The following is a 13200-nucleotide window of genomic DNA, read 5'->3' on the forward strand; positions in this document are numbered from 1 at the left end:
ATTCCCAAAGCCCAATTCTACTTCTTAGCAAAGGCAGATGATGATTTAGCTACCAAGCTTAGTCTATATTAGTTTGTCCATGTAATTGACCTCTTTCTCCTATACCCTCATTCCACCCCCTGCAAATTTGAGAGCCATTTTAACAGCAGCATTAAAACAATTTCTCACTTCAAGATTTGAAGACAAAACATCTAAGATGGATACACCCAACCAAGAAAGTGTAAGAAGAGATGAAGAAATTTAATCAGGGCTTTTAATGATAGAATTCTATAGCTGGAGGAGGGGAAGGAAGTGAAAGGGGGTGGGTGAATCAACATGCAGAAGAAAAACAGGAGGGGTTAATTTACCCTGAAAATAACCAGTATTCTATTTGTCCAAGCCCAATGACAATTTGTGCCAAGCAATTTCATTCATTTCACGGTGCCTAGAACACTGATGACTGTGTGGTAAATATTAAACAAAAATACTTGTTGGTTGATGAAAATGTACATGGCAATGCCGTGTACACACAGGAAACAGAAACTCAAGGTGGTCAGACAAATTTGAAAGCAATGCAAGGTTTGGTTCTCCATGTTAATAACATTTTCAAGGTACACAACTGGGGAAGCAAATGAAATAAAAATTTGCCACATCCATAGTTCAACATGTTGTTCCTCTTTGAGTGCTAAAACTTTATTTGCAAGAGAAAAGCTAAGATTAGGTTAAACATATTTTTAATTATATATATATATAATATTATTTTAAAGACCAATAAGTTTTATTGCTTAATATCTTTTTAAATGAAAATGGTTACTTGCTCAGGTTGCTTCAAGTGGTAATAGCAATATACCACTTGAAACCTTTAATACAGAAGCACCCTTTGCAGAACTAAAGCTAGCCTTGAACTTTTAGTAAGCTATATGCTTTTAAATTAACCCTTCTAAATACTGTACAAAGCTCATAACTCAGAGTGTTAGCTTATAGCCGAATTAGGTTACTACTAAATATTCATTAGGCAAACTATTGAAAATAAAGAAACCATGCATATTCCTACGGCTCTATGAATGCCAAAATTAAAAATGATACAGTGAGAATTTGGGATCAAGCAATTTGGCTGATCTCAATGGCTTACACATTTTAAGTTTAACTAAAACCTCTAAGGACCTTTTCCTTTGGAAAGAAAAACCACACATTTTAAAACAGTATCTAATGGAAGGTCTATTAAAATCACAATGGATCATAGCTGTCAACTTCAAATAGTGTCTCTCTCCTTAAGAGCTTAAGTTTACACACTGGTGCAACACCACAAATGCAGATGCTACAAAGGGATCTACAGAGAAAAACAAATTTTATTCACAACGCTTTGCATATAAACTTTTCCTTCTGGAGACTTGTGTGGGGTTGAAAATAAAGGATGCTAATATGCACATTATGCAGCACTACAAGAAAAAACACTTTAGTTGAGTGAAAATTCATTTATCTACTGAAAATCCGGGAGAATTCACATCCACTGTACTCCAAATTTACTCCTAAGTGACAGAAAAATACTATATGAAATGGCAAAAAAAAATTAAATATGATTTAATCAATAGCTGATTACCTTTAAAACTTTGGGCTTCTTTTCCCTCTGGGGCCTCTTGTTTTCTTTTATAACCTAAAAAAAATCAAATTGCAAAATGAGCCTCCGTTTAAGAAAAAAAATTAGCTCCCACCCCCCCAAATTTTTTGGCTATTTCTCTAGAAAACTACTTATACCATATAAAAATCATCAACATGTTTGCTAGGCAGAACCTAAAGAGCTTATGTAAAATGTATACTTTAAAAGTCACTGAAAAAAAGCCTTGCATAAAGATGAAGTAGGGAAATACCCTTTTTTCCCCTTAAAGTCTGTCTTAATTAGCCTCTGCATTCTTCACAGCGAAGCCCACGAGGTAGCCATCTTGCTTGCTTCTGCAGAGGAAGCCTCTACAGTGGAACAGTTCTGCAAACTGCTTTTTGGTATTATTATCATGGTGTTTAAAGGCAGCCCTGGCCTGCCAGCACTGTAGACGTGCTGGGCATGCCTTTTGCAAAAACAGCCCCACAAAGAGTGCAGCCAATGGCAATGCAGAGCTTAGCAACTCCAAAGTGATCTTCTCTGCTAGCCTTCCTAGACAAAGGATCTCCTGTGCGGCTCCGCTCTCACCACAGGACACAGGCAGCCACAAGCTGCGACATGGAGTGCGCTGCAGAGGATCTGGTCGCGCCGAAATCACAGGAGGCTTCAGCAAAAACAATGCACACAAATCCCCCAGGTCTCCACCATCGGATCGATGGCGGAGGCTCCCTGATTAGTAACCTCTTGGCGGCTGCGAGGGCAGGTCTGCGCGGGGGGAGGGGTGCGCGGCTCTGCCTCCAACGTACAGGAGATATAACTGAGCCGAGGGGGGCATTTGGGCTTGCTGAAACTCTGGAAGGTATTGTGCATTTTTACTTTATAAGGCAAGGCTAAATATTGGCGATATTTAAGGCAGGGAGGTTATGTGAGGACAGTGTAGGCTCAGCTGTTGGGCTGCGTGTCTCATTCCCCGGGAACCACACCTCTTTGCAGCAGGCTCTTTGCCCAGAAACACAGCAATTTGATTTCTGTCAATAAATGTCCAATGACAAAGGCGGATTAGAAAATACTAATGAAGCCACTTAAAAGGAAAAGGACAGGATGAGGACAAGGAGAAGGGGAGGAGTTTAGAAAATACACTTGCCACTCCGAGTGGCTGGAGAAAAAAAAAAAAGATTTCTCTCTTGCTCTGCACATTTCTGGTGACTTTCATTTCCCAGAGAAATCCCTCCTGTCCAGAAGGTGGGCTCAAACCTTTGGGACAAGAGGAGCACCTTTGGCTCCTCTGTCTCCCAAGATCATCAGCTGTCACCGAGCATCTCCCTGTAGAGCTGCCAGGCGTGTCCCCACGTGGAGCCTGTCTGCGTAGCAGGCTGGTGGTCAGCTGGGGCCACCCACTTCCCAGGAATTGGGAGCGGAGCCAGAGGAGGCACAAGCAGCCACCCACACTCAGGCACCTGGAATGACACCGTGCCCAGCGGGTGGTAGGCAGTGGGAGAGCCGGGCACCATGGCCGGAACTTGCCAGACCCTGAGGATGGCATAACCAGAGGAGTTCAGCTCCCTCCCCTTAAGCCCCCTGGCCAAGGCAACAGTGACAGAAGAGAAAGAACCGGGACAGCTGCTGTGAGCTGGCAGGTCTCAAGGTCACTGCCAAAATGTAGTGCAGAGGCCAGTTACAGTCCCATCACAGCCACCTTGACAGCTGCACAGATCTTGGGACGACAGCCTCAGCTCCAACCTCACAGGGCCAAAGTTTCAGCAACACATTTAGGGGATTGGCAGGAGGACCTCCCTTGCTGCTCAGCCAAAGATGGGTTTTCCACTTGCAGTTGGATTCGGAACAGATTCCCACAACCAGAAATCAGGAACAGAGTGAGCGCCGGAAGGCCTGTATTTCATCACCCTGGATTCCTAGCCTTTTGGTTTGCCACAAAAGCACGCTTTTCTTGTTGGAATGGTAAGTCCAACATGCACTCTTTTCCGACTTTAAACTACCTCTCCTTCACCTACCCACCCTCAAATTTTTTAACAAATGTAAAGACCAAGCCTTCTGGTAGCAAAACTGGTGGATTCTGACCTAACCACATCCATCAGGGCAACTTCAAGCACACTGAGCCCACACTAAGCTCTGTGGTGAATGAAGAATCCATGAAACAGGTAGAAAAACAGGACCCAATACAACAAGATTTCAAAATGGCCCTACATCATTTCTTTTTCTTTGAAGTTTGTGGTGTGCGTGACAAAATATACATAACCTGAAATTTGCCATTTTAACCATTTGTAAATGTACAGTTTAGTAGTGTTAAGTACATTCACAAAGTTGTGAAACTATTCCCCCTTTCCATTTCCAGCACCGTTTCATCATCCCAAACAGAAACTCTGTATCCATTCAACAATAACTCCTCATTCACTTTCTCTCAGCCCTTACTACCTTTTATTTTGCTTTCTGTCTCAATAAATTTGCCTATTCTAGTATCACACAATATTTGTCCTTTTCTATCTGGCTTTTACTTCTCATAATGTTTTCAAGGTTCATCCATGTTGTAAGATTATCAGAATTCTGTTCCTTTTTTTTTTATAAGTGTTTTTTGTTTTTGTTTTTTTTAAGTTTGAGGCACCTGGGTGGCTCAGTTGGTTAAGTATCTAACTTTGGCCATGTCACGATCTCAGGGTCTGTGATTTTGAGCCCTGCATTGGACTCTGGGCTGACAGCTCGGAGCCTAGACCCTGTTTCAGATGCTGTGTCTCCCTCTCTCTCAAAAAATGTTTTTTTAAGGTTTATTTACTGATTTTTGAAAGAGAGAGAATGAGCATAGGTGGGGCAGAGGAGCTGAATCAGGTTCTGTGATGCTAGCAGATGTGGGGCTCGAACCCACGAACCATGAAATCATGACCCGAAGTGGGAAGCTTAACTGACTGAGCCAACTAGGCACCCCAGAATGTCATTCCTTTTTAAGGCTCAATAGTATTTCACTGTACTATTTGTATTTGTTTTATACACCAAATTTGTTTTATCTGTTCTTCAGTTGATATACATTTGGGTTGTTCCCATATTTTGTCTATTGTAAATAACACTGCTTTGAGCATGGGTATGAGTATCTATGTGAGCCCCTGCTTTCAATTCTTTTAATATATACCTAGGAGTAGAATTGTTGGATCATATGATAATTATGTTTAATTATTCAAGGAACCACCAAATTTTCTATGATGACTATTCCATTTTACATTCCTGTCAGTAGTGCACACAAGGGTAAGCCCTACATTTCTTAAAGTTCCTTTCATTTCAACACCAAATAATGCCTTTCCCCCTTGAATACTTGAATATAATTTTTTAAAAGTATCAACATTTTCTCAGCTTGACTGTTCAGTGTTTAGTAAAGTTGGCCATGATTTATAATATATATTGAAAATATAGAACTATATTATATAATTATGTGATCCATGTTTGTCCCAATAAAATAAAATCAGGCTCTGAGTGTTAGGTGTACTGAAAATCCACAACAGTGAGAAGTCAGTCCACTTTTGAAAGCCCCACTGACAAAATTTTCACTGCACAGGATACTCATGAAGTCATACAACACTGCACTTGGCAACCTAAGCAAACATTGGAGGTCTGTGTGGAGTGTTCTGCAAAATGAATTAATAAATAAACCAAGGCTCATCTCAGCTTAACATGAGGGTTACTATACCATGAAGATCTACACTTGTTTGAACACAGAATGGATTGGTAACCTACATTGGTTGTGACCATCTGCTCTAAATCCTATACTTCGTGATTTGACAGTCTCTCAGCTCAGGGCTTAGGTGATGGCGGACTTTGATGGAGAAAATAATCAGACGTTACTAAATGAGAAATTGGAGGTCAGGAGAGCCATTCCCACTCTCTTATTACTTAGGGCAAAGTGCATACCACTAGATTCTGTTGGAAGAATGGCAGATCAGAAACTAAGAAATCCTATTTTGTAGTCCTACTTAGAACTTGCTTTTGTCACTTTTTCTCACAAGGAATCATGATTATTAAGATGCATGAGTTGTATTTAATTTTGTAATAACTTTTAGGTTCTTTCAAATATTACAAAGTTGGATCTCTTTTCTCTTAATCACATGATTGTAGGGGTGCCTGGGTGGCTCAGTCGGTTAAGTGTCAGATACTTGGTTTCAGATCAAGTCATGATCTCAAGATCTCACACGTTGGAGCTCCGCAATTGTCAGCGTAGAGCCTGCTTGGAATTCTGCCTCTCCTCACCCCTCTCTCTGAACCCCTCTCTCCTACTAATGCTTGCACGTGCACTCTCTCTCAAAATAATTAAACTTAAAAAAATTTTTTTTGAAATAAAATGATTGTAGGAGCTCCTGGGTGGCTCAGTCGGTTAAGCATCCGACTTCTGCTCAGGTCATCATCTCATAGTTTGTGGGTTTGAGCCCCACGTCAGGCTCTGTGCTGACAGCTCAGAGCCTGGAGCCTGTTCAGATTCTGTATCTCCCTCTCTCTCTGACCCTCTGCTCATGCTGTCTCTCTCTCTCTCCCTCTCTCTCTCAGAAATAAAAAAAAATTTTTTAAAGAAAAGAAATCAAATGATTGTAAAACTATAAAAGAACATCAGAGAAAAAAATTGAGTCTGCATTGTTTCATAGATAAACTAAGCCTCAAAGAGATAAAAGTACTTAATTCACACTATATAGCAAGTTAGAACTTGAGTTGAGGTATAACCAACTATCTATACTACTTTGTCTATAACTCCTCTTCATTTTTAATACCCAACAATAGACATTGGTAAATATTCCTAAATAACCTTTAAGATTGAAACATCTTCAAAACCACACACTCCAGGAGAGGGAGAATGGGGGGCTCTCTTGGTTGAGAGACTGACTCTTGACTTCCGCTCAGGTCATAATCCCAGGGTCATGGGATGGAGCCCCACCATCAGGCTCTCTTTGTGGAACCTGCTTGAGATTCTCTCTCTCCTTCTACCCCTCTCCCCTTCTACCCCTCTCCCCTGCTTGCACTTTCTCTCTTCCCTCTCTCTCTCAAAATAAATAAATAATTTTTAAATTAATTTAATTTAATTTAAAAAATTTTAATGCAAAACCCCCATACACTTCATTTTTAGGATGGAGGAGTAGTGGTTCATATTCTTAGAAGACTGGTATTTAAGTGAACATTACATTAAACGTACTTTTAAAAAAATTAATTTTGTGCCCTCAGAGATAAATTTATGAATAATTTCAAAATTATACTTCTCTTTCTATGCATAAGCCATTCTGCATCCACAAGAAACTAGACATACAAATACTACCTAGGAGGAGGTTTCCTCTAGGTTAATCTCAGGAGTGATCATGCTTCCTCAAATTGGACACTTCTGCAGCACAAAATCCAGTATTAGCCCCACTCTCCTCTCCCATGAAATCTTTCTATATGTCTTTTCTTACATATTATTGGGGTGAGGAGGTCATGGCTTTTGCAGTGATACCAGGTAAAAATATTTTAAGTACCATATATAAATTTCCAATAAGAAAAGGATGGCTCATATTTTTCACAATTCTAACAGAGGTCTTAGAGTTAGCTTGGTTTTATTTCTTATGAGACACAGAAACCTTAGGTTAACAGATCTTCCTGGGTGATTGGGTAAGCAATAATAGCCTGGGTATAGGTGACTGATCTCCTCACACAGCCTTCTCTGGCTTCCTTCCACCCCCCACTTCCTTCCCTGAGGCTTATCTGCAATAACCTTTTTCCTTCTAAGGGGCCAGGTCTACCTAGTGTCTACCCCATTCCCTCCAGCAGTCCTGCTTACTGCTGGTGAAAATAACTGTTCTTTGGGGCGCTTGGGTGGCTCAGTCAGTTAAGCGTCTGACTCTTGATGTTGTTGGAATCATGAGCTCACATTCCATGGATTCATGGGTTCGAGTCCCCCATTGGACTCCATCCTGACCGTGTGGAGCCTGCTTGGGATTGTCTCCCTCACTCTCAGCCCCTCCCCTGCATGTTCTATCTCTCTCTCTCAAAATAAACATTTAAAAAAATTTTAAAATAAAAGATAAATCAATGATCTTCAATAACAAGAATTAAGGAACAAGTGAATGATGGTCTTTAATAATTGCCAAGGAAGAACTGTTGTCAGTGAGGTGAAGCAGAGATAATGCCAGAGATTAATGGGGCTGAAATATCACTCTCCCCAGTTTCTCAACAATTCTTAGTACTAACTTAAAATCGACAAGCCTACTCCATTAAGTCTAGATCCATAATTTGGACAGAGAAATCCAAAAAGAGTATTTATAAGGTTTTTGTCAAAAACAAATCACAAAGGATGCTGCTATTTAGAAAAATGTCCCCTTTTGTGAATGATATATTGAAATTTGCTTCTTATTATTGCTAGTCTGCCTTGTGTATTTTTTATCAATAGTATCTTTTTTTTGAAAAAAAGGAAGTTCTCTATCCTTGGGCTCCTTCTCCACGTCACTCATGCTAGAGAGCAGACACTAGATAGCACCGAACCCTCAGTTTTTAGATAATCCAATGGTCTCATCAAGTCTAATATCAAAATCATAAAAATTCACTGTTTCTCTGAGAAGCTCAAAGCATTTTATACATACACAACTTCTTCCCTGGGAGTTAGATTTAGTTATCTCCTAAGTTTACCAAATACAACTTAAAATTGTTGAACAACCTTAAAAGACTCCACATCCAAAAACATTTTCTTTGAAACTTGTTAATTGATTTGTTACAATGAACCTTCCCATTTAAATCTTTAAACAACTTAAAAATAAACAAACAAACAAATAAAATCTCATAAAAATGACTTCATAAATGTTGGGGACTTACAATATGCAGAAATGGTGCTGGGCTTGCCCTTCAGAACCTAACACATCAGGAGGTGCCTGGGTGGCTCAGTCAGTTAACCATCTGACTTCAGCTCAGGTCATGATCTCACCGCTCTAGAGTTTGAGCTCTGCATCAGGCTCTGTTCCGACAGCTCGGAGTCTGGAGCCTACTTCCACTTTTGTGTCTCCCTCTCTCTCTGCCCTTCTCTCACTCATGCTGTCTCTTTCCCTCAAAAATAAATAAATCTTAAAAAAAATCAGAAAGAACCTAACATCTCAGGAGAGATACCATCATGATGCAGTATAGAATGGGAAGGAGCCCAGAAAAGCTATGAAAGAGAAGTCTTCCCAGAGAAGTGACATTTCCACTGAAACCTAAGCAGGAGTTGGTGACATTTAGAGGGAGAAAGAAATGTTATGTGCCCCCAATGAAGGTTCACAGCATGTGCAAGGACACTGGCAGCACTCTGGCTACAGAAAGTCACACTGGAGGATGGCTGTGAAGGAGCTAAGGGGACAATGAATATAAGAGGCACTTGGAGAGATGTAATCAGCTTTTAATTCTCTACCATTCCCATTTGAAATGTTACTTTTTTTGGTTCCATTTTCCATAACTAGTGCTTTCAAAAGCCAACAATGATGCTCCTATTAAATTGATCATCACAAATCGCAGCTACTTTTTCAAGGGAAGAACTGAGGAAGGGTGGCTGGTTTGTCTTAGATCTGAAAACTCTTATTTTTAAGCTAGAAATTGCTCTTGTATAACCAAATCTCCTAATAAGAGAAAAGCATGTTTTGAAAATGAATGTATGCAAAATTTTTTGTTGAGATAAGATCAGTTATTCAAGAAGGGTTAACTCCTTTAGTTCTTGAATTCATTTCTTAGAGTTTCACACAATCTATGAAAAAACAAATTTGTCTGCCTAGAAATAAGTTCTATTATTTCAGCAGGGTAACTGTACTGGACAGATGTTTTTGATGTTTGGAATAAGGGGTGGCCTTTGTTCATCCTGGTAATAGAATAGAGAATACCATCTATATTGGAGCAAGTTCTTCATACCTTTGGGATTTCTGATTTAATAAATAATTCTTTTTCATGGAGCTTAGCTCAGGTTGAGAGAAGACAGGAATTACCACTTTTTTTCAGGGAAAACCAAAAAATAAATTAATTAATAAATAAAACCCAAAAATCTTGCCATTGAGCCTGTAATATTTTTATAGTAGTAGAATGCCTAAAAATAACTTTTCCCAAAGTCTGATTTTCCTGACAGCCAAATACTTAGTCAATGGGCACATTAATTCTTTAAAATATGGGCACATTAGTTTATTAACATAATAAACAAGGACGCCTGGGTGGCTCAGTCAGTTAAGCATCTGATTTCAGTTCAGGTCATGATCTCATGGTACCTGAGTTCAAGTTCTATATCAGGTGAGCTCGAGCCCCACGTCAGGTGAACAAGAACCCCGCTGCAGGTCAGCCTCACTTCTCTCTCTCTCTCAAAACTAAATAAATACAACAAATAAATAAATAAATAAAATAAAATAAATAAATGGTCCTCAAGCTTCTTCCTACCTCTTTCTAGGTCCTCAGTTCTTCTAACTTGGTACCACTTCTGTGTCTAAAGGGGATCCTTTTGAACTTTTGCAGTGTAAAGCCCTTTAGAAACACACCTTGTGAAGACAGGAAGAGATAACTTGCCATAACAAAAGAACAAAAAGGTTATTTTCATCACAGTTCACCTTACAAATCAACAGGTATAGAGCTCAAGCTTGTAGCTATGCTAACTGTGCAGATTTAAATAAAAAAAGCTTGCCTATCTTTATTAAGTATGTTTTAGCATAAATGATTATAATGGCATTTCCATAGATACTCTTTTATCTTTCTTTAAAGATTTCTTTTTAAGTAATCTCTATGCCCAATGTGGGATTCAAACTCACAATCCAGAGATCAAGAAGAGTTGCATGCTTTACCAACTAAGCCAGCCAGGAACCCACATAGATACTCACTCTTAATGACTACTTAAAAAACTGCAGTTCTTCCCAAAATGTGTTTTATTTACCTGACTTCCAAATACTTATTCAATTACCTCTTATTTAAAGTAAAATAAATGGTTCTTAATGTTTTAGTATTTTTTTAATAAATTGTGAATGCCCATAACAGTAGCTCTTTAAACCACATAATTTGAGAATAAGTCAAACTGCATTCACTAATGCTGTAATTAAATTTTTAACTTTGTGATCATAAGCCCATATTTTATAGGACTACTTTTTGCTTCATCACAATAAATGAAGTGTTAGTGGGTTTGGGGGAATTAAGGTTTGCTATACCCAACAATTCTCTTACTCACTATGCATATAATGAAAGAAAATTACTGTAGATGTCTTGAAAAGAAAGTTTTGGGGCACCTGGCTGGCTCAGTCAGTGGAATGTATGATTCTTGATCTCAGGGTTGTGAGTTTGAGTCCCATGTTATTTGTAGAGATTACTTAAAAATAAAATTTTTTAAAAAATAGAAAAGTTTTATTTCCTCCTGGCCTATCCATCCTAAATATTTAATTTTTTTAATGTTTGTTTTTGAGAGAGACAGACAAAAAGAATGTGAGCAAGGGAGGGCAGAGAAAGAGAGACAGACAGACAGACAGACAGACTGAATTTGAAGCAGTTTCCAGGCTCTGAACAATCAGCACAGTGTCCAATGCAGGGCTCGAACTCACAGACTGTGAGATCATGAGCCGAAGTCAGAAGCTTAACTGACTGAGCCATCTACGAGCCCCCACCTTAAAATATGATATTATACAATATCAAAATATTATCTTAATAAGATCGGTACGGTGGTGCCTGGGTGGCTCAGTTGGTTAGGCGTCCGACTTCGGCTCAGGTCATGATCTCACGGTTTGTGGGTTCGAGCCCCATGTCAGGCTCTGTACTGACAGCTAGCTCAGAGCCTCGAGCATGTTTCAGATTCTGTACCTCCCTCTCTCTGACTCTCCCCTGCTCACATTGTCTCCCTCTCTCAGAAATAAATAAAACATTAAAAAAAAAAAAGATCAGTATGTCCCTGGTGGGTCCAAATCCCAACAATTCTATTAAATATGGGAACTTGGGGCACCTGGCTGACTCAATTGGTTGAAAATCTGACACTTCATTTCAGTTCAGGTCATGATCCCAGGGAAATGGGATGGAGACCCAAAGCAGGACCCTGCTTAAGATTCTCTCTCTCTCTCTCTCTCTCTCTCTCTCTCTCTCTCCCCCACCTTTGCTCCTCTCCCCCACTTGCACTCTCTCTTTAAAAAATCTTGGGGCGCCTGGGTGGCTCAGTCGGTTAAGCATCCAACAAGCATCCAACTTCGGCTCAGGTCATGATCTCATGGTTGGTGTGTTCCAGCCCTGCATGGGGCTCTGTGCTGACTGCCAGCTCAGAGCCCAGAACCTGTTTCAAATTCTGGGCCTCCCTCTCACTCTGACCTTCCCCTGCTCACACTCCCTCTCTCTCTCTCTCAGAAATAAATAAAAACATTAAAAATTTTTTTTTAACTCAACATTTAAAAAAAAGTCTTTAAATATAAGTCAGCCTCTCACAGACTCGGTGAAGAACAATGCTGACATTAGGATTAAATGTTAAAATGAGTATGAAAAGTATGTGATATGGTGCTTGCCTTCCAGGTGATTCCAATGCAGCAACAGAAAACAATGACTGTCATTAGTTAAGAAAACTGTATACGAATCGCTTCTTGGCCTTTTGGCTAAGATCAAGTGAAAACTGTATACGAAAAACAACGTATTAAAAAAAAAGTAAAGAGGGGCAACTGGGTGGCTCAGTTGGTTAAGCGTCCGACTTTAGCTCAGGTCATGATCTCACTGTTTGTGGGTTCGAGCCCCGCGTTGGGCTCTGTGCTGACAGCTAGCTCAGAGCCTGGAGCCTGCTTCAGATTCTGTGTCTCCCTCTCTCTCTGACCCTCCCCTGCTCATGCTGTCTCTATCTCTCTCTCAAAAATAAATGAAATATTAAAATAAATAAATAAATAAATAAATAAAAAGTAAAGAAACAAGTGTTGGCAAGGATGTGGAGAAAAAGGAACCCTCATGCACTGTTGGTGGGGATGCAAACTAGTACAGCCACAGTATGGAAGTTCCTCAAAAAATTAAAACTAGAACTACCATATGATCCAGTAATTCCACTACTGTCTATTTACCTAAAGAATATAAAAACACTAATTTGAAAGGATACATGGATCCCAATTCTTATTACAGCATTGCTTATAATACCCAAGTTATGGAAGCCACCCAAATGCCCATCGGTAGATAAATGGATAAAAGATGTGCTATATATACACACTGAAATATTATTCAGCCATAAAAAAGAATGAAATCTTGCCATTTGCAGCAACATAAATGAATCTAGAGAGTGTAATGCTAAGGGGAATAAGTCAGTCAGAGAAAGACAAATGCCGTAAGATTTCACTCATATGTGGAATTTAAAAAACGAAACAAACAAACAAAGTAAAAAAAGAGGCAAACCAAAAAAAAGACTCTTAACTAATAGGAACAAACAGATGATGAGAGGGGAAGTGGTAGGGGGATGGGTAAAATAGGTAAAGGGGATTAAGAATACACTTAATATGATGAGCCCTGAGTAATGTATAGAATTGAATCACCATATTGTACACTTGAAATTAATTTATAACACTGTATGTTAAGTATATTGGCATTTTAAAAATGTAATAAAAATGTAATGAGCAATTAAAATTATTTTAATATAAAAACTGAATATATTTAAGAATACACTGTTTTGGGACATC

At 39.3% G+C, this 13200-nt stretch overlaps 1 protein-coding gene across 4 annotated transcripts in view; it reads right to left on the reverse strand.

Moving 5' to 3' along the window:
• Positions 1-13200, reverse strand: part of TET1 (tet methylcytosine dioxygenase 1) — a 128807-nt gene that overhangs the window by 90645 nt on the left and 24962 nt on the right. For all 4 annotated transcript variants that reach the window (XM_039233261.1, XM_039233260.1, XM_039233259.1 and 1 more), the window contains exon 3: positions 1580-1633. In XM_039233261.1, coding sequence (XP_039089192.1) covers positions 1580-1633 — 54 coding nt within the window. The remainder of the gene's footprint in view (positions 1-1579; positions 1634-13200) is intronic.

The sequence above is a fragment of the Hyaena hyaena genome, unplaced genomic scaffold (assembly GCF_003009895.1).
Source record: "Hyaena hyaena isolate Hyena2069 unplaced genomic scaffold, ASM300989v1 scaffold_73, whole genome shotgun sequence".
NCBI lineage: Eukaryota > Metazoa > Chordata > Mammalia > Carnivora > Hyaenidae > Hyaena > Hyaena hyaena.